Below are 26,381 nucleotides of genomic sequence, written 5' to 3'. Positions count from 1 at the left end.
CCCGTCTTTGTCCCCGCCCATCCCCGCCATTTGCCCGCCCATCCTCGCCATTTGCCCGCCCATCCTCGCCATTTGCCCGCCCATCCCCACATTGGTCCGCGCCCTGCCCCTGCCCTTGCCCCTTGCGCCTCCCCAGTGCACTCGCGTACGCGCAGGTTCCTGCCGACCCGGAAGCGGATCTCGCGGGGCTACTGGCACTCTCGGGTGAGTCTCGGTCTTTGGGGTTCAAGCCTGCGCGTCGCGGGCGCCAGGTTCCCACCCTCGGCTGTCGGGTTTTGGGGTCGCCCTGTAGGTTGAAACCCCGAACCTGCTCATTCCTCTCGCTGCGTGGCCCCTAGACGTTCCCCGTCCCGTAGCTCCGAGAGGGTCTGGAGGTCTGCGTCCATTTCGGATTAAAATCGTTCTGAAGTGGGTACTGGCTCCTACTTTTTTGCCTTAGGTCAGTGTGGTCACCGACCGCCCACCGCTTGGTTTCTCTGCTTAAAACTCTTCTCTGACTCCCTCTTCGCTCCCTCTGGTAAAGCCCTCATTCGGGGCGGATACACACCCTTCGCCCTCCACCAGGGAGAACAGAGGGGAAGCAGAAATGGAGAAAGAGGGAGAAATGCAGAAAGAGTAGCAGGGACTGAAAAAAAGGATGCTACCAAGATGGGGCCAAACACTGTCAGAGAAGGAGGGGAAGGGAAGCAAAATGAGCAGAAATGGACAGGGAAACGCCAAAATGGGAGAAAGAAAAGGAAAGAGACAGAAGATGGGAGAGAGAGATTGACGGGGACCCAAATCCAAGTGAGTTTGGAGTTGATTTAATATGGAACATTAAGTTGTGAAGTACTGATGCATGGCTCTATAATTAATTTAAAATTTGTTTCATTGTTTATGCAGAAGAGAATGAACATTGCAAAACTAGGGTGTGAGGTTTCTGCGTTTTCTAATTATTACATCTGAAGTAACCCGTATTCAGCCAGAGGGTTAACTGACTTAGCTCAGTTGATTCCAGCTTACCCTCTTCCCTTTCTCTGATCTTGAGGAGAGTCAAGAAATGGGAAGAAACTGTGACACCACATGCTGCTTTACAAACAGACATTAACAATATTATTCCCTCCTTTTTTTGTGTGTGGCTGTGTCATTTTCTAAATTTGATGTATATACAACTTGTCTTAAATGTAATTCCAGAATTTATTGGATTTTTAACAATGTTTTCAAATTATTTTCTCTTAAATGTATTGTTCAGCTTATGAGTTTTAAATGCTTTGTTTTTCTTTTCTTTTCTTTTTCTTTTTTTTTTTTTTTTTGAGACAGAGTGTCACTTTGTCGCCCAGGCTGGAGTGCAGTGGCTCGATCTCTGCTCACTGCAACCTCCGCCTCCAGGGTTCAAGAGATTCTCCTGCCTCAGACCCCCGAGTGGCTGGGATTACAGGCCCACGCCACCACCATGCCCGGCTAATTTTTTGTATTTTTGGTAGAGATGGGGTTTCACCTTGTTAGCCAGGCTGGTCTCGAACTCCTGACCTCGGGTGATCTGTCTCCGCCTCCTAAAGCACTGGGGTTACAGGCGTGAGCCAGCGCCTGGCTTTCCACTTTTTATCATATATTGGAACTATTCTTTTATGTCTGGTACCTGATTTCACAGTGTTTCACTCTAAGGGTGTTGATAATCTTTTAGCCCTTAACATCTGGTTTTTTTTTTTTTTTTTTTTTTTTTTGAGACGGAGTTTTGCTCTGCGGCCCAGGCTGGAGTGCTGTGGCCGGCTCTCAGCTCACTGCAAGCTCCGCCTCCCGGGTTCACGCCATTCTCCTGTCTCAGCCTCCCGAGTAGCTGGGACTACAGGCGCCCGCCTCGTCGCCCGGCTAGTTTTTTTTGTATTTTTTAGTAGAGACGGGGTTTCAGCGTATTAGCCAGGATGGTCTCGATCTCCTGACCTCGTGATCCGCCCGTCTCGGCCTCCCAAAGTGCTGGGATTACAGGCTTGAGCCACCGCGCCCGGCTAACATCTGGTTTAACCAGTTAGTTTAATACAGTTGACCTTGAACAACACCAGTTTGAGCTATGCAGGTCCAACTATACAGGGGTTTTCTTCTACCCCTGTCACTCCTGAGACAGCAAAATGAACCCCTTCTCTTCTCCACTGCAGCCCACACAATATGACCTCGGGGAGGATGGGAGGAAGATGAAGAACTGTGATGATCCACTTCCTCTTAGTGAATGGTAAATATATTTTCCCTTCTTTATGGTTTTCTTATTAACAGTATCATTTCTCTAGCTTACTTTATTGTAAGAATACAGTATACAATACATGTAACATACAACATATGTGTTTATCAACGGTTTATGTTTTCAGTAAGACTTCTGGTCAACAATGGGCTATGAGTAGTTAAGTTTTTGGGGAATCAAAAGTTGTACCTGGATTTTTGACTGGGTGCGGGGCACGGTTAGTGCCCCTATTACTGGTGTTGGTCAAGGCTCAGCTCTGTTCAGTTTCTTTACTCCCTTATATCATCTAAAAGCCTCCCACTAAGTAGATTTCACCCAGGTCCTCTTTGTCCTTTCTCTGCAAGATGTTGAAGAATGGCCTGGATTGGTGTGGAATTTTGTTCCAACAGAGCCCATCTGTTCATAATGAAGAGATTACTCAGCACGAATCTCCACAGCTGACCCCCTTTCATGCTTTCCAAGAATAATAGCTATTTGTAATTTCGTATTTTTGAATATTTTTCTGGAAAAGAGGAATTAAATCCTTGGGATTGATTAAACCCATGAAATAGAAGCTTCTACTCAGGAATGTGAATGGTAATCTGGAAATAAGGATAAACCTTTCCTACTGCCCTATCCAGGCCACCATTTCAGAATTCATTTACAACTGAGTTCTGCTCACTCAACTCAGACCTTTTCCAGGTAACTTGGTGAAATGTCTCCTCTCTCTGAGGCTCAGTGTGCCCACCGGTAACATGGAGATGATGGGTATACCAGAAATTCTGAATCTGAGCTGATGGAACCCCTGAAATGATGTTTAGGATTGAGCATGTGTCTGCATGTGGCAATTTTTTGAGAGAGGGTGCCCAGTTACAGTTAGTCTTAAATGACTCTCAGACCTCCAAAAATGATGGAAACTACTAGGAAAGGGGTGGGGGCATAGGCTTAGAGATAGAGCTGCTTCTCTCAGCTTTTTATTCTTTCTCACTATCTCTGCATCAGGAGTAAGTCTTCAGTTTTATTATGTCATCTCCTGGCATTAAATCCTTTTATGCTTTCCCTCTGCCTGTGGGACAAATATCTAAACTACGTAGTATGGCTACAGCAGGGATTTCTGGAGCTATGGTGGCTCTTCACCTGTTCCAGTTTTAGGCTTTTGTTATCCTGCATTGACTGACAGTCACTGGATGCTGGCTACCCAGGGAGAGGCTGTGAACTTGGACACAGCAGTTTTTCTTGGCTGAGCATCAGGTGGACAGAGGACAATGCGGTTGATGCAGAATGTTGGGTTTCAGCAAGAAGGGAGAACTTTTTGAAGACATAGGTGGAATAACTCACTTCTTAGTCTCTGTTTAGGAGTTTATTTTTTTCATGAGTTTATTTTCACCCTTGTTGCAGTTGGAAGCTAAGGACCATCTTATTGCTATATCAAGCCTCTTCCTGTGTGTGTGGTAGAGAAAGGACCTGTATTGATTTTAAGCATCAAACAACATATTTTTGACATACAGACTGATCTTACCTGAGAAAGAGACTCAGAGGAAGAGGAAAGAAAGAAGAGGAGGGAATGACTGTTTCTCAGGTAAGTTATATTCTTGGTCGATTGTTTTGTCCTCTCCTTCCTGAAATGCCGTATTTTGGAGCTGCTGATTTTATCTGACTCTGAAGTGTCCTGACTAACATGTTTATTCACACCCAGGGCTTTCCCTCAATTCCATCTCCACCTAGATTCCATCTCACTGTGACCCAGTAACCTGGGACTTTGGAAAAGGCTCCGTGTGGACGATTGTTCTGGGAAGGGTTTTATGCCTACTCATGGATTGGGTGTGAGGCAGGCTCCGCGGCGCCAGTGAGGCTGGCTGGTAGTGACTGTCGAACAGAGACTTCGCTTGGATGCCCTTTCAGCTCTTTATAAGCCAGGATGGATTAAAGAAGCTGCGTATGTAAGTGATTTTTTTTTTTTTTTTTTTTTTTTTTTTGAGACGGAGTCTCGCTGTGTGGCCCGGGCTGGAGCGCAGTGGCCGGATCTCAGCTCACTGCAAGCTCCGCCTCCCGGGTTCCCGCCATTCTCCTGCCTCAGCCTCCCGAGTAGCTGGGACGACAGGCGCCCGCCACCTCGCCCGGCTAGTTTTTTGTAGTTTTTAGTAGAGACGGGGTTTCACCATGTTAGCCAGGATGGTCTCGATCTCCTGACCTCGTGATCCGCCCGTCTCGGCCTCCCAAAGTGCTGGGATTACAGGCTTGAGCCACCGCGCCCGGCGTAAGTGATATTTTAATATGCACAAATACCTGGAAAACTTTGGAAAAGAAGGCTGATGGGGGAAACTTGCTTAGCTTGAGTTTATAATACATTTGTAGCTAAACAATTGAGTCTGTGTTTCTGGCTCTAAAATATTAATTTGGAATAGAATGGGAAGTTCAGAAGTAGACATTGGGGATGGAGAAGGTAGTCTTTTTTCATAATTGGTTTTAAAATATTAAATCAACATAATTGTCTTAACAGCAGGAGGTTCTTTAAATTCTTCACAGTGCATCCGTCTCATGAAGACTCTGCTGTTCATTTAGGAATTCTCATGCAGTGGGTGTTTAGATAAAAATGTCGATAATTTATTATTTTTCTTAATTTAACTTTAAGTCCAGGGGTAGGTTTGTTACATAGCTAAACTTGTGTCATGGGGGTTTGTTGTACAGATTATTTCATCATCCAGATACGAAACCTAGTACCCATTAGTTATTTTTCCTGATCCTCGCCCTCCCACCACCCTCCAACCATGATAGGCCCCAGTGTGTGTTGTTTCCCTCTATGTGTCCATGTGTTCTCATCATTTAGCTCCCACTTGTGAGAACATGCACCATTTGGTTTTCTGTTCCTATGTTAGTTTGCTAAAGATAATGGGCTCCAGCTCCATCCATGTTCCTGCAGAGGACATGATCTTTTTTTTTTTTCATGGCTACATAGTATTCCGTGGTGTGTGTGTGTGTGTGTACCACATTTTGTTCATTCAGTCCACCATTGGTGGGCATTTAGGTTGATTCCATGTCTTCGCTATTGTGAATAGTGCTACGGTGAACATGTGCACGTATGTGTGTGTTCGTGCACGCATGATGGGATTGCTGGGTCGAATGGTAGTTCTGTTTTTAGATCTTTGAGGAATCACCACACCGTCTTCCAGGATGGTTGAACTCCCACCAACAGTGTGTAAGTGTTCCTTTTTCTCCACAACCTCACCAGCATCTGTTATTTTTTTTTTGGCTTTTTAATAATAACCAAAAGGGGCCGGGTGCAGTGGCTCACACCTGTAATCGCAGCATTTTGGGAGGCTGAGGCAGGTGGATCACCTGAGGTCAGGAGTTCAAGACCAACCTGACCAACATGGTGAAACCCTATCTCTACTAAAAATACAAAATTAGCTGGGCATGGTGGCACGTGCCTGTCATCCCAGCTACTCGAGAGGCTGAGGCTGGAGAATCACTTGAACCCGGGAGGTGGAGGTTGCAGTGAGCCAAGATCGTGCCATTGCACTCCAGCCTAGGCAACAAGAGCGAAACTCTGTCTCAAAAAAAGAATAATAATAATAATTAAAAAATAATAGCCGGCCGGGCACGGTGGCTCATGCCTGTAATCCCAGCACTTTGGGAGGCTGAGGCGGGCGGATCACGAGGTCAGGAGATCAAGACCATCCTGGCAAAACACAGTGAAACTCCGTCTCTACTAAAAATACAAAAAAATTAGCCGAGCGTGGTGGTGGGCGCCTGTAGTCCCAGCTACTCGGGAGGCTGAGGCAGGAGAATGGCGTGAACCAGGGAGGCGGAGCTTGCAGTGAGCTGAGATCCGGCCACAGCACTCCAGCCTGGGTGACAGAGCGAGACTCCATCTCAAAAAATAATAATAATAATAGCCAAAAGATGACTATAATGTAGCTAAGACCTATGAGCAGAACTTCCTGTCATCAGAGAGGCAGGAGCCAAATTCTCATTATACTACTTGTTGTTAAATACTACATTTCTTTTGTAGTAAGCATCATATGATATATATATATATATTTTATGATAAAATGTCACACAGCAATGCTTAGGGACTAAGGAGTAAAACATTATGTTGTCCAGTCCACCATCACTCACTGTCTCATCAGAAACTACTGTTCGTTCTCTTCAATGGAAGAAAAATCATAAAAATCATAACTTAATTTTAGAAAATGTTTAGTGAATATTTTGTTGTGATATTCTGTTTTGCAAATTTGTATATTTGTATACTGTATGTCTTCATTTCGTATTTCGTTTTTAGGCTGGTAAACAGAGATAACTTGAGTTTTTGCTTTCTCATTGGAGCATTCTCTTACTGAGGACACATTGGTTGTTTACACTTTTTTTCCGTTATAAAGAATCCGCATTGGCTGCCTCTGAGCCGGCCAACTGTACTACAGCTGTGTGAGGATTCCTCCAGGTTGGGCAATTTGAAGCATGATTACTGGCTTAATAATGATGTTTCTGAGGAAGCTCAGACACTGCACTTACTAAAAAAATACTTTAAATCAACTATCTTAACCATACTTAGACAGCTGAAGTAAACGGTGGACAAAGAACTAAAGGAAAGTAGGACTACAGTGTTTCAACGAATATCAGTAAAGATATAAAAGTTATTAAAAAGAAGTGAAATAGAAGTTTTGGAGCTGGCCGGGCACGGTGGCTCAAGCCTGTAATCCCAGCACTTTGGGAGGCCGAGACGGGCGGATCACGAGGTCAGGAGATCGAGACCATCCTGGCTAACATGGTGAAACCCCGTCTCTACTAAAACATACAAAAAACTAGCCGGGCGAGGTGGCGGCGCCTGTAGTCCCAGCTACTCGGGAGGCTGAGGCAGGAGAATGGTGTGAACCCGGGAGGTGGAGCTTGCAGTGAGCTGAGATCTGGCCACTGCACTCCAGCCTGGGTGACAGAGCGAGACTCTGTCTCAAAAAAAAAAAAAAAAGTTTTGGAGCTGAAAAGTATAACATGAAAATTTCAGCTATAAAGTTTCAAGAGTAGATTGACAGAATACAGAAGCAGCTAACTTAAACTTTAATTGAAATTATTTAATATGAGCAGGAGAAAGTGAAGAAAAATAAAATATAAGAAAGCTTTGGAACACCATGAAGCATAGGCATGTATGCTTAATAAGAATTTTCAAAGAAAAAGAGAAAGCAGGCCGGGCGCGGTGGCTCAAGCCTGTAATCCCAGCACTTTGGGAGGCCGAGACGGGCGGATCACGAGGTCAGGAGATCGAGACCATCCTGGCTAACATGGTGAAACCCCGTCTCTACTAAAAATACAAAAACTAGCCGGGCGAGGTGGCGGGCGCCTGTAGTTGCAGCTACTCGGGAGGCTGAGGCAGGAGAATGGCGTAAACCCGGGAGGCGGAGCTTGCAGTGAGCTGAGATCTGGCCACTGCACTCCAGTCCGGGCGACAGAGCGAGACTCCGCCTCAAAAAAAAAAAAAAAAAAAAAAAAGAAAAGAAAAAGAGAAAGCAAAAGGCAGAAAGAATATTTGAAGAAATAAGAACTGAAACCTCCCAAATATATAAAGAGCATGAATCTGTATACCTAGGAAACTCAGTGAACTTCAATTGTGATAAACTTATAGAGATCCACAGCAAGACACACAATCAAACTGTGGAAGGAAAAAAGAATCATGGTAATAGCAACATAGAAATGATCTGTCATGTACAGTGATCCTCAAAAAGATTAACAGGCAAATTCTCATCAGAAACTATGGAGGCTAGAAATTAGTGGAATGACATATTCAAAGTTTGAAAGGAAGAACTATCCAGCAGGAATTCAATATCAGGCAAATTATCCTTCAGAGTTGACAGTGAAGTTGAGATCCCCAGATAAACAAAAGCTGAGGGAGTTTGCATTAGTGGACTTACCCGCATGAAATGTTAAACAAAGTCTTTTAGGCTGAAATAAAAGGACATCAGCAGTACTTTACCGTAAGAACAAACTAATACAGGCAAAATAACTGTATAGGTGTAAATATAAAAGCCAATATTACTGGGTTTTTTAAAAACTTTTTTTATATGATTTAAAAGGCATGTATAAAACAATAATTGTAAATCTGTTACTGGCTATAAAATGCATAGAGAAGTAATTTTTTTTTTTTTTTTTTTTTTTTTTTTTTGAGACGGAGTCTTGCTCTGCCACCCAGGCTGGAGTGCAGTGGCCGGATCTCAGCTCACTGCAAGCTCCGCCTCCCGGGTTGACGCCATTCTCCTGTCTCAGCCTCCCGAGTAGCTGGGACTACAGGCGCCCGCCTCGTCGCCCGGCTGGTTTTTTTTTTTGTATTTTTTAGTAGAGACGGGGTTTCACCGTATTAGTCAGGATGGTCTCGATCTCCTGACCTCGTGATCCACCCGTCTCGGCCTCCCAAAGTGCTGGGATTACAGGCTTGAGCCACCGCGCCCGGCGAGAAGTAATTTTTGACGGTTTAAAGAGAACCAGCCAGAGCTATATAGAAACAGAAGTTGTTATGCAATTGAAGTTAACTTAGCATCAATTGAAACTTAATTATTATCAGCTTCTGATATAAATTTTAATCCCCAGGGCAACCATTAAGAAAATAGCAAAAATGTAAAGAAGGGAACTGAAATGATATACACACACAAACTTATACACACAAAGAAGGAATTAAGGGAATAATTACAAAACAAAAAAGATAGGCATATAAAAAATAAGTAGCAAAATGGTAAAAGTAGTTCTTTTATCAGTAGTTACTTTTATCTGACTCTGAAGTGGATTAAATTCTCCATTAAAAGGCACTTATTGGAGGAATAATTTTTTAAAACTATGATTTCACTGTATGATGTTTATAAAAGACTTCCTTTAGAGCTAAAGACACAAATAGGCTGGAAAGTATAATAAAAGGATGTGAAAAGGTATTTCATGCAAATATTAAACCTAGCTGGATAGCTATACAGATAGCAGACCAAATAAACTTTAAGTCAAAAATTGATACCAGAGATGTTGAAGGACAGTAAATATTGGGGTTAATCCGTCAAGAACATGTAACCGCTATAAAAAATATGGATCAAATATCAAAGCCCCAAATATTTTGGAGCAAAAATTACAAGGAGATACAGTCCTGCTATAGTAGTTAAAGAATTCAGGGCCGGGCGCGGTGGCTCAAGCCTGTAATCCCAGCACTTTGGGAGGCCGAGACGGGCGGATCACGAGGTCAAGAGATCGAGACCATCCTGGCTAACACGGTGAAACCCCGTCTCTACTAAAAAATACAAAAAAACTAGCCGGGCGAGGTGGCGGGCGTCTATAGTCACAGCTAGTCGGCAGGCTGAGGCAGGAGAATGGAGTAAACCTGGGAGGCGGAGCTTGCAGTGGGCTGAGATCTGGCCACTGCACTCCAGCCTGGGTGACAGAGCAAGACTCCGTCTCAAAAAAAAAAAAAGAAAAAAGAAAAACTATCAAAGAATAATAAAACTTAAAAAAAAAAAAGAATTCAGTGCTCTCTTTTTAATAATGGATAGAACAACCATACAGAAGATCAGTAAGGAAATAAAGGGCTTGAACAACACTTTAAACCAAGATTATCTAACCCATGGAACACGGACTGCATGTGACTCAGGATGGCTTTGAATGTGACACAACACAAATTTGTAAACTTTATTAAAACATGAGATTTTTTGTGTGTTTTTTCTTTTTTTTAAAGCTCATCAGCTGTCATTATTGTTAGTGTATTTTATGTGTGGCCCAAGACAATTCTTCTTCTTCTAATGTGGCCCAGGGAAGCCAAAAGATTGGACTCCACTGCTGTAAACTACACCGAACAAGCATGGAAAGAAAACTGCACTCAGTAAAAACGGAATCTGTACTATTCTCAAATGCACATAGAATATTCTCCAGGATAGACCACGTGTCAGGCCACAGAACAACTCTCAGTACAAAGCTAGAACTCATAAAACTGTGTTCTAACACCACAATCGAGTGAAATTGGAAATCAATAAAAGGAAAACTGAAAAATTCAGTTTTAAATGAATTTTAACTTCCTTATTGAGGTATGATTGACATAAAAAAGCTATACATATGTAATGTGTACAATTTAATGAGTTTGGAGATAAGTATACACCTCTGACACCACCACTGCAATCTGTCATAAACATATCCAATGCCTCAAAAAGTTTTTCTCTGCTGTCTTTATTATTTCATATTTTTATAATACAACCTAAGAACTACTGTCTTAACAAATTTTTAAGTATACAATACAGAATTAACTGTAAGCACTGTGTTATTCAGTAGATCTCTAGGACTTTTTCATCTTGCATAACTGATACTAATTACTACCTCACCATTTCCCCACTCAGCACCTAGCAACCACCATTCTATTCTCTGTTTCTATGAGTTTTACTGTTTTCAGTTCCTCATGTAAGTGGAATCATGTATTTGTTCTCTGTGTGGCCTATTTCATTTATATAATATACTTCAGTTTCCTTCAGGTAGTCTATAGCAAATAGCAGAATTTCCTTCTTTTTTAAGGCTGAATAATATTCGTGTGTGTGTGTGCGCACCACATTTTCTTTATCCAGTCATTCCTTGATGGACATTTAGCCATGACTTGGCTATTAAGAATAAAGCTGCAATAAACATGGAAGTCCCAATCTATCTTCAAGATCGTGATTTTAATTCTTTTGGATATATATCCAGTAGTGGCATTACTAGATCATGGTTGTTTTACTTTTACTTTTATTTTTATTTTCATTTTTTCCTGAGATGGAGTCTTCCTTTGTTGCCCAGGCTGGAATGCAGTGGCATGATCTCGGCTCACTGCAACCTCTGCCTCCTGGTTTCAAGCAATTTTCCTGCCTCAGCCTCCTGAGTAGCTGGGAGTACGGGCGCCCACCACCACACCCGGCTAATTTTTATGTTTTTAATAGAGATGGGGTTTCACCATGTTGGCCAGGCTGGTCTTGAACTTCTGATCTTATGATCCGCCTACCTTGGCCTCCCAAAATGCTGGGATTACAGGCGTGAGCCACCAAACCCAGCCTATTTTTAATTTTTGAGGAACCTCCATACTGTTTCCATAGTGGCTGCACTAATTCATATTCTGACCAACATTGTACAACAGTTCCCTTTTCTCCACATCCTAGACATTGCTTGTCGATTTTTTTTTCTTTAATGGTCATCCTAATATATGTGAGATCATATTATGTTGTTGATTTGCATTTTCCTGGTAATTAGTGATATTGAGCACCTTTTCATGTACCTAATGGCCATTTTTATATTCTCTTTGGAAAAAATGTCTGTTCAGCTCTTTTGCCCATTTTTTATTGGGTAATTAGTTTTTTTGGCTCTTGAGTTGTAGCAGTTCCTTATATTTTTTGGATATTAACCCCTTCTCAGATACATAGTTTGCAAATATTTTCCCATTCCATTTTCATTTTGTTGGTTGTTTCTTTTCATTTTGTTGGTTGTTTTCATTTTGTTGGTTGTTTTCATTTGGTTGGTTGCCTTTTCATTTTGTTGGTTGTTTCTTTTGGTGTGCACAAGTGTTTTGGTTTGAGGTAGTCCCACTGGTCTATTTTTGCTTTTCTTACCTGTGCTTTTGGTGTGATATCCAAGAAACCATTGGCAAGATAATGTCAAGAACATTTTCTCCTACGTTTTCTTCTAGGAGTTTTACAATTTCAGGTAAAACTAAAGACACAAGGTAAATTGAGTAAATTTACCTTGAGTCTTTAGTCAATTTTGAGTTTATTTTTATTTATGGCATAAGATAAGCATCCAGTTTCATTCTTTTGCATTTGGATATACAGATTTCCTAGCACTATTTACTGAAGAGAGCATCTTTTCTCCGTTATGTATTCTTGACACACTTGTCAAAGATCAGTTGATTGTATATGTGTGAGTTTATTGCTGGGCTTTGTATTCTAGTCCTTTTGTTTTGTGTGTCTATTTTATGCCAGTACCATACTGTTTTGATTACCATACCTTTGTAATACACTTTGAAATCAGGAAGTGCACTTGCCAGCTTTGATATTCTTGCTCAAAATTGCTTTGGCTCTTTTGGGTCTTTATAGTTCTATATGAATTTTTTTGTTGTTGTTGAGACAGAGTCTCACTCTGTCGCCCAGGCTACAGTGCAGTGGTGCTATCTTGGCTCACTGCAAGCTCTGCCTCCCGGGTTGATGCCATTCTTCTGCCTCAGCCTCCTGAGTAGCTGGGACTACAGGCACCCGCCACCACGCCCGGCTAATTTTTTGTATTTTTAATAGAGACGGGGTTTCACCGTGTTTTGCCAGGATGGTCTCGATCTCCTGACCTCATGATCCGCCCACCTTGGCCTCCCAAAGTGCTGGGATTACAGGTGTGAGCCACTGCGCCTGGCCATAGTTCTATATGAATTTTAGGATTATTTCTTATATTTTTGTAGATTGCTTTGGATAATACGGACATTTTCATAGTATTAATTTCCTAAGTTCTTGAACATAGAATATCTTTCCATTTATTTGTTTTGTCTGCTTTAATTTCCTTCATTAGCATTTTATAGTTTGCAGCATGCAAGTCATTTACCTGTTTGGTTAAGCTTATTTTGTGTTAAAGTCACATGGGGAGTGACTGCTTAATGGGTATGGCATTTCTTTTGGAGATGATAAAAATGTTTTTGAACTAGACAGAGGTGGTGGTGTGTAACTTTGTGAATGTACTAAATGCCACTGAATTGTACTTTAAAATGGCTGATTTATTTGTTTTATTTTGAGGTGAAGTCTTGCTCTGTCGCCCAGACTGGGGTGCAGTGGCATGATCACTGCTTACTGCAGTCTCCACCTCCCAGGCACAAGTGATCCTCCCACCTCAGCCTCCTAAGTAGCTGGGACCACAGGCCCATGCCACTGTGCCCAGCTAATGTTTAAAAATTTTTTGGTAGAGATGGAGTCTCACTTTGTTGCCCAGACTGGTCTCAAACTCCTGAGCTCAGGAGGTCCTCCTGCCTCAGCCTCTCAAAGTGCTGAAATTACAGGTGTGAGCCACTGCACCTAGCCTAAAATAGCTAATTTTATGTTATATGAATTTCATCTCAGTTTAAAAAAATAAAATCAGGGATATATAAGTTGCTTACATTAACTCACATAAATCAGCCACATCACTCTGGCCAAGTGAATATTTACACCTCTTTTCTGTCATTTTGTGTGAAAATAAGAAATTTTCCTGTGTCCACTTGGTGAAATGTGTTTTTATTTCAGGGACTGTTTACATTCAAGGATGTGGCCATAGAATTCTCTCAAGAGGAGTGGGAGTGCCTGGACCCTGCCCAGAGGGCCTTGTACAGGGACGTGATGTTGGAGAACTACAGGAACCTGCTCTCTCTGGATGAGGATAACGTCCCTGCAGAAAACGGTAACCACCCTTGTACATCTTTACATTTTTCCTTGTGAGTCTCTTGGGAGCCCCCAGTATGCTTCTCTGAATCCGATCCCTGTTCTAAAAGGGGAGACTGAAACTTTTTGATTCAGAGTGGAAATGCTTCATAATGTGGCATATAGACTTTACACTTCCCCTTTCGTCAGAAGTTCTGCACATAATCAGGTTTGACGAGTGGTGGTTCCAGAACATCAGTACTTACAAAACCTTATGGAAAACGTTTTAAAGTATCTGGTATCATGGTTTTATCTCCATGCCTTTGATTCAGTAGTTTTTTCAGAGTCTGCATATTTAAAATAATCCCTAAGCATTCAGAAGAAGGCAGTCAGTTGACTGATTTATTAAATCGTTTTGGGAAATAGTTTTTCAGTCCCGTTTGTAATATCTTCTCTTCATAGCTGAACAAAGGGCTGGGAATGTATCCAGGAAAAGCACAACACACCATGTTCCTTTTTTCTTTATAAGTTGAAATCTTTCCTGAGCTGAATATTATATTCATTTTGGAGCACAGGAAAGAGTCCTAGACTATGGAGAGTGAAGTGAAAATAGTGGAAAAATCATGTAGGTCAGAATGTGAGCACAAATATGCACTCAGATGGCCACAGAGTAAGCTACTCCATTGAGTATTGTTTGGGAAACTCTGTGAATGGGAAAGATCAGTGGGAAAACAAAAGTTTATTTCTTATGAGCTCTCAAATTAAAGTCCACACCCCCTCCCACTTTCCCCCAACAGAGTTATTCAAATGTGTAAAAGGTTGAACTCCCACTCTCCCATGATGCCCCAACTCATGCAGACACAAAAGCAAAGGTGCTATCATGACCTACAATACTCTGTTTGGCCCCTCTGATCATTTTGGTCTTTTGGTTTTGAGAGGGACCGAGGTGGCTATTTTTAAGGACTGTCTTTTTGTGTATATAATTTCATCTGATACGTGGTTTTCAGTCTGTGCAGATCAGAGCTGGGGCCTTTGTAGCCCTGCCTCCAGAACCTATTCAGTTTCTATTCCCATTTCTTATACCTGCAAGAACTTCTCAGGAAAATGAGAAAACAATGGCTCCCCGCCAGATGTATCTGGGGTTCCCTGAAATTTCAAAGACTGTCAGTCTCTCTATTTGTTCAAGCCCCTTGGTCATTCCTTCAGTTCTGCTTTTGCCACATGTGTGTGTCTAAAGGGGAGGCTTTTCAGATTGTTACTCAGCAGTAATATAAAGACGTGACAGAGAGATCCTCTTTTTGATTGCCATTCCAAAATGGGAATATATCTCATTCTTTTAGGTTCTCATCTTGCAGCCTGTGGACAGAGCACGCTACCTCTTCTTAAGAATCCTACAAAATCCAACCCTTTTATTTTACCCCCATGTCTTTTATTTCTCTCCCTTTTCTAGTTTTCTACCCTGTCCAGGAACTTAGAGAGACCTTAGTCTTCCTGATTTCATATTCTTCTAAGATTTACCTCTGAAAGTTGGTTTTGAAATACACATTCTGAATGGGCATGGTGGCTCACACCTATAATCCCAGCACTTTGGTAGGCCTAGGTGGGTGGTTCACCTGAGGTCGGGAGTTCAAGACCAGCCTGACCAACATGGAGAAACCCCACCTCTACTAAAAATACAAAAATTAGCTGGGTATGGTGGTGCATGCCCGTAATCCCAGCTACTCGGGAGGCTGAGGCAGGAGAATCACTTGAACCCGAGAGGCAGAGGTTGTGGTGAGCCGAGATCGCGCCATTGCATTCCACCCTGGGCAACAAGAGCGAAACTCCGTCTCAAAAAAAAGAAAAAAAGAGGCAGTGCGTCCTGGGTCGGCGTAGCTATGGCGTCTCGTGTCCTTTCAGCCTATGTCCGCTGCCTGCCCGCGGCCTTTGCGCTGCTGCCCCGGGTCCGGATGCAGACGTGGCCCGGCCTCTCAGCACCGGTCTGTGCTCCGCGGGGACTCAGACGAGGCTCGGGCCTTTGCAGCCGGCCTTAAAGCTCGCGCAGGTTCCTGGTAGAGTTACACAGTTGTGCCGCCAGTATAGCGACATGCCCCCTTTGACATTAGAGGGCATCCGGGACCATGTTCTTTACGTATTGAAACTCTATGACAAGATTGACCCAGAGAAGCTTTCAGTAGATTCTCATTTTATGAAAGACCTGGGCTTAGTTTGGACCAAGTGGAGATTATCATGGCCATGGAAGACGAATTTGGGTTTGAAATTCCTGATACAGATGCTGAAAAGTTACTGTGTCCACAAGAAATTATAGATTACATTGCAGATAAGAAAGATGTATATGAATAAAGTATCAGACCCTTTGGCTTTGGGGAGAGAGGACTCAGATGATAGTGCCGAATGTCTGGTAGTGAGGACACATTTTCGCATCATTGCTGACTCTGACAGAGTGATTCTGATGGACTTGTATTTAAATTGTATAAGTGTTTTACTCTTTGAAAATAAATCTATAAAACCAAAAAAAAGGCCGGGCACGGTGGCTCAAGCCTGTAATCCCAGCACTTTGGGAGGCCAAGACGGGCGGATCACGAGGTCAGGAGATCGAGACCATCCTGGCTAACACCGTGAAACCCCGTCTCTACTAAAAAATACAAAAAATTAGCTGGGCGTGGTGGCGGGCGCCTGTAGTCCCAGCTACTCGGGAGGCTGAGGCAGGAGAATGGCGTAAACCCGGGAGGCGGAGCTTGCAGTGAGCTGAGATCCGGCCACTGCACTCCAGCCTGGGTGACAGAGCAAGACTCCGTCTCAAAAAAAAAAAAACCAAAAAAAAAAAGAAATACACATTCTTAGAGTCTTAGAGTCTGCAATTTCCTCTCTTTCTGCTGTGATAACCCACCAATAGGTGATGGACAACTTTTGGTGGACTCTCCCATGGAAGAGGTTTCCTTAGTAACAGAATATTCTTGAAAGAGAACATTAATTAATCTGTTACAGTATCATTCTGCTACATACAGAGGTGCCTCTTGACGCCACTGAGTAGAGTAGCCAGCGTGTCCCAGTATGCTGAGAGAGAATCAGAGGAGCCTGAGGGATAAGTGCTTCTGACCTGGTTTTTGTGGAGTTTACAGTGTCTCCCAAGGGCAGTATGACAATGCTGATTAGATATATAATGATCATTCCCTTGGAGCCAGCAATACAAGGGGTAGGAATTTATCCTTGAGAGAGCATTGTCCAAGTTCCCAACCTCATCTCTGCAAAAATGTTGACCAAACTGTTGTTCATACCACATTGTTCATCCCATATGTGCAGTTGTACATTTTTCTTCAGTATGATTTTTATGCTTTTATTGAGGGAGCTGATAAAGTTGAATTATGTATACATTTTTATTTTTTTTTTTTTTTTTTTATTTTTTTTTTTTATTTTTTTTTTGAGGCGGAGTCTTGCTCTGTCTCCCAGGCTGGAGTGCAGTGGCCGGATCTCAGCTCACTGCAAGCTCCGCCTCCTGGGTTCCCGCCATTCTCCTGCCTCAGCCTCCCAAGTAGCTGGGACTACAGGCGCCCGCCACCTCGCCCGGCTAGATTTTTGTATTTTTAGTAGAGACGGGGTTTCACTGTGTTCGCCAGGATGGTCTCGATCTCCTGACCTTGTGATCCGCCCGTCTCGGCCTCCCAAAGTGCTGGGATTACAGGCTTGAGCCACCGCGCCCGGCCTATGTATACATTTTTAAAGTTCACTATAATTTGTTTTGTTTAAGCCACTGACACTTTCATTTTGCCAATGTCACAATGTCATTGATCTAAATGAACTTTTATTTAATCACCAGTTACATGCTTTTATGATACTCTTAATGTTTTTTGTTTTATATCTACAGTGTGTGGGGACATGAGATGAATGAATATTTTATATATATATATATATATATTTCTGCTTCATATTCTCTCATGATGTTTTATATATTTTACCAGAAGATTTCTTCCTTGAGTGTTTATGTCTGAATATTCGTTTCCTCAAAACATATATAACCTCCAAAACTTTGTTAAAGGATAGTGTTAGTTATTCCTTTTACTTCTGTTTCCTGTAACTTTATATCAACTCTTAGCTTGTACTTTTTAAAAACAGACTTTTATTTATTTATTTTTTTAGCAATTTTATGTTCACAGCAAACCTGATGGAAGGTACTAGATTTCCCATACACTCTGTGCCCCGACACATGCACAGCATCTTCCCCCATTATCACCTTCCCCCACCACAGTGGTACATTTGTTAAAATTGATAAACCTACATTGACACATCATTATCGCCCAAAGTCCATAGTCTATGTTGGGGTTCACTCTATATATGCTTAGGTTTGGGCAAATATATAATAGCCATATATCCTCCATAATAGTATCTTATGGAATAATTACACTGCCCTAAAAAATCTGTGCTCTGAAGATGGCCGAATAGGAACAGCTCCAACCTCCAGCTCCCAGCGTGAGTGACACAGAAGATGGGTGATTTCTATGTTTTCAACTGAGGTGCAGACCAACCCCTCACACCTCACATGGCTGGGTACACCTCTGAGACAAAGCTTCCAGAGCAAGAATCAGACAGCAACACTTGCTATTCAGCAATATTCTATCTTCTGCAGCCTCCACTGCTGATACCCAGGCAAACAGGGTCTGGAGTGGACCTCAAGCAAACTCTAACAGACCCGCAGCTGAGGGTCCTGACTGTTAGAAGAAAAACTAACAAACAGAAAGGACACCCACACCAATACCCCATCAGTATGTCACCATCATCACAGACGAAAGGCAGATAAAACCATAAAGATGGGGAAAAAGTAATGCAGAAAAGCTGGAAATTCAAAAAATCAGAGCATATCTCCCCCTCCAAAGGAACACAGCTCATCACCAGCCATGGAACAAAGCTGGATGGAGAATGACTTTGACGAGTTGAGAGAAGAAGGCTTCAGTTGATCAAACTTCTCAGAGCTAAAGGAGGAACTATGTACCCAGTGCAAAGAAACTAAAAATCTTGAAAAAAGAATGAATGGATAGCTAGAATAATCAATGTGGAGACCATAAAAGAACTGATAGCGATGAAAACCATGACACGAGAACTACGTGACAAATGCACAAACTTCAGTAACCGACTCAATCAACTGGAAGAAAGAGTATCATTGATTGAAGATCAAATGAATGAAATGAAGCAAGAAGAGAAGTGTAGAGAAAAAAGAATAAAAAGAAATGAACAAAGCCTCCAAGAAATATGGGATTATGTGAAAAGACAAAATCTACATCTGATTGGTGTGCCTGAAAGTGACGGGGAAAATGGAACCAAGTTGGAAAACACTCTGCGGGATACCATCCAGGAGAACTTCCCCAACCTAGTAAGGCAGGCCAACATTCAAATTCAGGAAATATAGAGAACGCCACAAAGATACTCCTCAAGAAGACCAACTCCACGACACATAATTGTCAGATTCACCAAAGTTTAAATGAAGGAAAAAATGTTAAGATCAGCCAGAGAGCAAGGTCGGGTTACCCACAAAGGAAAACCCATCAGACTAACAGCAGATCTCTTGGCAGAAACTCTACAAGCCAGAAGAGAGTGGGAGCCAATATTCAACATTTTTTTTTTTTTTTTTTTTTTTTTTTGAGACGGAGTCTCGCTCTGTCGCCCAGGCTGGAGTGCAGTGGCCGGATCTCAGCTCACTGCAAGCTCCACCTCCTGGGTTTACGCCATTCTCCTGCCTCAGCCTCCCGAGTGGCTGGGACTACAGGTGCCCACCACCTCGCCCGGCTAGTTTTTTTTTTTTTTTTTTTGAGACGGAGTCTCGCTCTGTCACCCAGACTGGAGTGCAGTGGCCAGATCTCAGCTCACTGCAAGCTCCGCCTCCCGGGTTCACGCCATTCTCCTGCCTCAGCCTCCCGAGTAGCTGGGACTACAGGCGCCGCCACCTCACCCGGCTTTTTTTTTTTTGTCTTTTTAGTAGAGACGGGGTTTCACCGTGTTAGCCAGGATGGTCTCGATCTCCTGACCTCGTGATCCGCCCGTCTCGGCCTCCCAAAGTGCTGGGATTACAGGCTTGAGCCACCGCGCCCGGCCATTTTTTTGTATTTTTTAGTAGAGGCGGGGTTTCACCAGGTTAGCCAGGATGGTCTCGATCTCCTGACCTCGTGATCCGCCCGTCTCGGCCTCCCAAAGTGCTGGGATTACAGGCTTGAGCCACCGCGCCCGGCTCAACATTCTTAAAGAAAACAATTTTCGGCCGGGACCTGATTTCAAACTATACTACAAGGCTACAGTAACCAGAACAGCATGGTACTGGTACCAAAACAGAGATATAGACCAATGGAACAGAACAGAGCCCTCAGAAATAATACCAAACATCTACAGCCATCTGATCTTTGACAAACCTGACAAAAACAAGAAATGAGGAAAGGATTCCCTGTTTAATAAATGGTGCTGGGAAAATTGGCTAGCCGTTAGTAGAAAGCTGAAACTGGGTCCTTTCCTTACTCCTTATACGAAAATTAATTCAAGATGGATCAGAGACTTAAATGTTAGACCTAAAACCATAAAAACCCTAGAAGAAAACCTAGGTAATACCATTCAGGACATAGGCATGGGCAAGGACTTCATGTCTAAAACACCAAAAGCAATGGCAACAAAAGCCAAAATTGACAAATGGGATCTAATGAAACTAAAGAGCTTCTGCACAGCAAAAGAAACTACCATCAGAGTGAACAGGCAACCTACAGAATGGGAGAAAATTTTTGCAATCTACTCATCTAACAAAGGGCTAATATCCAGAACCTACAAAGAACTCAAACAAATTTACAAGAAAAAAACCCATCAAAAAGTGGGCAAAGGATATGAACAGACAGTTCTCAGAAGAAGACATACAGCCAACAGACACGTGAAAAAATGCTCATCACCACTCACCATCAGAGAAATGCAAATCAAAACCACAATGAGATACCATCTCACACCAGTTAGAATGGCAATCATTAAAAAATCAGGAAACAACAGGTGCTGGAGAGGATGTGGAGAAATAGGAACACTTTTACACTGTTGGTGGGACTGTAAACTAGTTCAACCATTGTGGAAAACAGTGTGGCAATTCCTCAAGGATCAGGAACTGGAAATACCATTTGACCCAGCCATCCCATTACTGGGTATATACCCAAAGGATTATAAATCATGCTGCTATAAAGACACATGCACACATATGTTTATTGCAGCACTATTCACAATAGCAAAGACTTGGAATCAACCCAGATGTCCATCAGTGACAGACTGGATTAAGAAAATCTGGCACATATACACCATGGAATACTATGCAGCCATAAAAAAGGATGAGTCCGTGTCCTTTGTAAGGACATGGATGCAGCTGGAAACCATCATTCTCAGCAAACTGTCGCAAGAACAGAAAACCAAACACCACATGTTCTCACTCATAGGTGGGAATTGAACAATGAGATCACTTGGACACAGGAAGGGGAACATCACACACCGGGGCCTATTGTGGGGAGCGGGGAGGGGGGAGGGATAGCATTAGGAGATATACCTAATGTAAATGATGAGTTAATGGGTGTAGCACACCAACATGGCACATGTATACATATGTAACAAACCTGCACATTGTGCACATGTACCCTAGAACTTAAAGTATAATAATAATAATAATAAAAATCTATGCTCTGTTCACCTCTCCCTCCCCCCAGCACCTGGCAACCACTGCTTTACTGTCTCCACAGATTTGCCTTTTCCAGAATGTCATATAGTTGGAACCATATGGTATATGGCCTTTTCAGATTGGCTTCTTTCACTTAATAATCTGCATTTAAATTTCTTCCATGTCTTTTTATACCTTGACAGCTCATTTCTTTTTAGCACTGAATAACATCCCTTCATTGCACATACTGTGTAATGAATGACTGCTGCTTATACACAGGACAGCTTACGCAGGACAGCAACATGATCTGGTCACTGTCTAAACAACATGTGCAAGACAAGGTGACTCATGCTAACTGAGAGCAGTGGTGCTGTCACACTATAGGTGACACAGCTCAAGTCCCATATCTGCCTTGAAACATTGCTTCCTACATTCCTGGTACTTGCTGTGACTTATAATCTGTCCTGCTCTGGGTGTCCAGTGGTGCTTAATGCTATAAACATGGCATCTCAGGCTGCACAGGCAGGTTCAGATTCTGCCTCTTATAGTTGCTTTCTGTGTGAGTGAGGGATAGGTATGTAAACCTCTTCAGCCCTTTGTTGTGGTATGAAAAGGTGTAGTAATTTACCTCAAGAGGATTTAAATCAATTAATGCTGTTAGAGACCTTCATAACTTGCATAGCATTTAGGATGGTTTGAAAAGTTACCTTTATTGGCCGGGCACGGTGGCTCAAGCCTGTAATCCCAGCACTTTGGGAGGCCGAGACGGGCGGATCACGAGGTCAGGAGATCGAGACCATCCTGGCTAACACGGTGAAACCCCGCCTCTACTAAAAATACAAAAAACTAGCCGGGCGAGGTGGCGGGCGCCTGTAGTCCCAGCTACTCGGGAGGCTGAGGTGGAGAATGGCGTAAACCCGGGAGGCGGAGCTTGCAGTGAGCTGAGATCTGGCCACTGCACTCCAGTCCGGGCGACAGAGCGAGACTCCGCCTCAAAAAAAAAAAAAAAAGAAAGAAAAGTTACCTTTATTAATAAGATATGTCAAGTGTCTGTCATGTTTCTTATGAGATTGACCTTTGCCTGCATTGTGTCTTACATGTTTTCTTTTTTGTAATTTTTTTTCATATCAACATTTTCTCTGACTCTACATCATAAAATGTTAAAGCACATAGCTTTCATTATACGTATTTTTTTTTTGGCCATAGAACTGGAAAACTAGATGACATTTCCTAGTCAGGGAGTTTCTCTCTATACTGCTGTCATATAACTGCAGGCGTGAAATTATTTCAGACTCCCCTCCTAATTCTTTGTCTTTATAATAATGTGCATTTACCTGAAGCTGATATTTCAAAATTTAGTGATTCTCGACATATTATTTTTCCTGTTATGTGTTCCTTCTGTTTTTTCTGTAGTTCATAAGCAATAATTCTTTTTTTTTTTTTTGAGACGGAGTCTTGCTCTATGGCCCAGGCTGGACTGCAGTGGCCGGATCTCAGCTCACTGCAAGCTCCACCTCCCGGGTTCACGCCATTCTCCTGCCTCAGCCTCCCGAGTAGCTGGGACTACAGGCGCCCACCACCTCGCCCGGCTAGTTTTTTGTATTTTTTAGTAGAGACAGGGTTTCACCGTGTTAGCCAGGGTGGTCTCGATCTCCTGACCTCGTGATCCGCCCATCTCGGCCTTCCAAAGTGCTGGGATTACAGGCTTGAGCCACCGTGCCCGGCCGCGCAATAATTCTTTAGAATTGCACTGACAATGGTGTTTAATTGTGGTTATTAACTTGCCTGTTAGATTTTCACAGGTTACTAAAAAGTGTTTTATTTGTTTTTTTTGTTTGTTTTTTGTTTGTTTTTTTTTTTTTTGAGATGGAGTCTTGCTCTGTTGCCCAGGCTGGAGTGCAGTGGCGTGATCTCGGCTCCCTGCAAGCTCCGCCTCCCAGGTTCATGCCATTCTCCCGCCTCAGCCTCCCAAGTAGCTGGGACTACAGGCGCCCACCACCATGCCCAGCTATTTTTTGTATTTTTTTGGTAGAGACGAGGTTTCACCGTGTTAGCCAGGATGGTCTCGATCTCCTGACCTCGTTATCTGCCCATCTCGGCCTCCCAAAGTGCTGGGATTACAGGCGTGAGCCACTGCGCCCAGCTTTTATTTGTTTTTATGATGATTTACAGATGATGGTTTTTCAGTATATATTATGCAATATAACCACCATGCACAAATTGTTAATGCTACAAAATGCACATTCTACATGGGTATAGTAGTTTTATAACAAGTATTCAGATTTGTAATTTGTAAATATTCAAAATTTTATTAAATTCTTTCTAATTTTTCCTTGCAGTGTTTTTTGCAATTATGAATTGCCATTTTTAAATATTTCTATTAGATAAGTTTGAGCTGTGCCTTACCTTTTATTTGTGTGTAATAATTATGTACTAAATAATGCATTACTATTTATCTTCAAATATGAGACTACAATATAGCTATGCCAATTTACGTGTTCCTTGGAGTGGTGGTGGAAAAATACCTCTTCTGTCAGGGTTTATGTGGATTTACATAGTATGAGTGTTTTAGCTATAGGGTATTTTAAACTGTGCTTAAAGTAATTTGTTGCACGTTTTGTTACTATGTTACTTTATTGAGGACAGCTAGTCCTTTTGTGTTCTTAAACGTTTAAAGACGATTGAGAAGCTTCATAACTGTTCATTGTAAATCTTAGTTTTCTTGTAATATTATGTATTTTAATAAAATATTTACCTTGCAACTCTATTTGATGGAAAGCCTGTGGTTTTTTATATCTTTCAGATATTTCTGTTGGATTTACAAGCAAGGGATTATCACCAAAGGAAAACAATAAAGAGGAATTATACCATCTGGTAATACTAGAAAGAAAGGAAAGTCATGGCATCAACAATTTTGACCTCAAGGAAGTCTGGGAAAATATGCCTAAGTTTGACAGCCTGTGGGACTATGATGCAAAAAATTACAAAGGAACGCCTTTGACCTCTAACAAAAATCTCACTCACAGAAAAGATCAACAACATAATAAATCCTCAATACATTTCTCTTTAAAGCAGAGTGTTTCTATAAGAGATAGTGCATACCAATATTTCATACGTGACACGTCATTTATAAGGAATTTGTTAAAACTGAAAAGTAACATAAGGTATGCTGGAAACAAATACGTGAAATGTTTTGAAAATAGAATTGGATTAAGCCTACAGGCACAGCTGACTGAACGACAGAGATTTCAAAATGGGGAGAAAATGTATGAATGTAATCCAGTTGAGAAGTCTATCAATAGTTCCTCAGTTTCACCACTTCCTCCTTGTGTCAAAAACATTTGTAATAAATATAGGAAGATTTTGAAATACCCTTTGTTATATACACAGTATGGGAGAACACACATTAGAGAAAAATCATACAAATGTAGTGACTGTGGAAAGGCTTTTAGCAAAAGTTCGAACCTCACTAATCATCAGAGAATTCATTCTGGACAGAGACCTTACAAATGTAAGGAGTGTGGCAAAGCCTTTAACCAGTGTTCAAACCTCACTAGGCATCAGAGAGTCCATACAGGAGAGAAACCATATCAGTGTAATATATGTGGCAAGGTCTGTAGTCAAAATTCAAATCTTGCAAGTCATCAGAGAATGCATACTGGTGAGAAACCTTACAAATGTAATGAATGTGGTAAGGCATTTATCCAGCGTTCACACCTTTGGGGTCATGAAAGAATTCATACTGGAGAGAAGCCTTACAAATGTAGTGAATGTGACAAAGCCTTTGCTGAGCGTTCAAGCCTTACCCAACATAAGAGAATCCATACTGGGGAGAAGCCTTACATATGTAATGAGTGTGGCAAAGCTTTTAAGCAGTGCTCACATCTCACTAGACATCAGAATATACATCCTGGAGAGAAACCACACAAATGTCATGTGTGTGGCAAGGCTTTTATCCAAAGTTCAAGTCTTGTGGAACATCAGAGAATTCACACTGGAGAAAAACCTTACAAATGTAATAAATGTGAGAAAGCTTTTATCAAACGTTCACACCTTTGGGGTCATCAGAGAACTCATACCGGAGAGAAACCTTACAAATGTACTGAATGCGGCAAAGCCTTTACTGAACGTTCAAATCTTACTCAGCATAAGAAAATCCATACTGGAGAGAAACCTTACAAATGTACTGAATGTGGCAAAGCTTTTACCCAATTTGCAAACCTTACCAGACATCAGAAAATACACATTGAAAAGAAACATTGTAAACATAATATACATGGTAATGCTTTATTCCAAAGTTCAAACCTTGGGGATCATCAAAAAATTTATAATAGAGAAAAACGTATCAAATATAATGAGACAAAAATTAAATAAGTATTCAAGCTGTACTTAGCATCAGGGATTCCACTGTGAAAAGAAACCATATAAAATGAAAATGTGGTAAAGCCTTTAGCTATGGCTTGTACCTCACATGATACCAGAATATACATCTTTGAGATAAACCACACAAAGATAACGTGTATGGCAAGGCTTATCCAAAGTTCAAGCCTTGTGGAACTCACAGAATTCTTACTGTAGAGAAGCCTTACAAATATAATGAATGTGAACAGCTTTATAAAAATATTTACCCTATTATGGATATAACAGAATATATTCAGGATGGAAACCGTACAAATGTGGCAAGTCCTTTAAGTAATGTTCTGACTTCAGGATACACCATTCATTTTGGAGAGAAACATTACAAATGAAGGTGGTAAATTATCTTAAATTTCTCAATGGAAATTCATCCTTATACGAAAGCATTTTGTCATACAAAAATTCAGGCTAGAGGGAACTAAGTCTTTATTCCTTCTTGAAGATTAAGTGATTGATGTTAAAATCACAGACAATTTTTAAAAGTCACAAACTCATGAGATGGCATGTGTCAGAGGAGCAAGGACATCTGTGGAAAGATGTAACTCTTCAGTGTTAATTTTTTATTCAGTTATTTCATATGGTTAAAAGTATTGATGAATTACACCTTGAAGTCTGAAATATGTTGTTGTTACATCTTCGTGACATGCTTTTCATTTATCATGTTTGTCTCAAGGAATGGATGTAAGATGGAAGGGACTACTTCCAAAGGTGTGGCTTATATATATTATTGAAACCAGGAAAAAGCAAGAACACTAATTTTTTTTTTTTTTTTTTT

General features: G+C 41.8%; 1 protein-coding gene and 1 pseudogene across 7 annotated transcripts; both read left to right on the top strand.

Annotated features, from left to right (window-relative positions):
- Nucleotides 1–71: 71 nt before the first annotated feature.
- On the top strand, nt 72–26,381 carry ZNF677 (zinc finger protein 677). 6 transcript variants are annotated; one of them, XM_030942085.1, is made up of 6 exons: nt 132–204; nt 2,133–2,206; nt 3,590–3,770; nt 3,888–4,131; nt 13,420–13,573; nt 23,994–26,381. In XM_030942085.1, the coding sequence occupies exons 5-6, from the start codon at nt 13,513–13,515 to the stop codon at nt 25,562–25,564; spliced, it is 1,632 nt and encodes a 543-aa protein (XP_030797945.1). In that variant the 5' UTR covers nt 132–204; nt 2,133–2,206; nt 3,590–3,770; nt 3,888–4,131; nt 13,420–13,512; the 3' UTR covers nt 25,565–26,381. The 6 variants fall into 6 exon arrangements, with proteins under 6 accessions (XP_010374780.2, XP_030797945.1, XP_030797940.1 ...); XM_010376478.2 differs by lacking the exon at nt 3,888–4,131 and having other exon boundaries at nt 72–204; nt 3,700–3,770; XM_030942080.1 differs by lacking the exon at nt 3,888–4,131 and having other exon boundaries at nt 23,994–26,380.
- Nucleotides 15,322–16,052, top strand: LOC104672650 (annotated as a pseudogene). The gene has a single exon (XR_749422.2). The product of XR_749422.2 is annotated as an acyl carrier protein, mitochondrial-like (transcript).

This window comes from Rhinopithecus roxellana, chromosome 12 (genome assembly GCF_007565055.1).
Source record: "Rhinopithecus roxellana isolate Shanxi Qingling chromosome 12, ASM756505v1, whole genome shotgun sequence".
NCBI classification, from domain to species: Eukaryota; Metazoa; Chordata; class Mammalia; order Primates; family Cercopithecidae; genus Rhinopithecus; species Rhinopithecus roxellana.
Note: the sequence above shows the minus strand (reverse complement) of the source record. Positions and strands in the feature narration are given on the sequence as shown.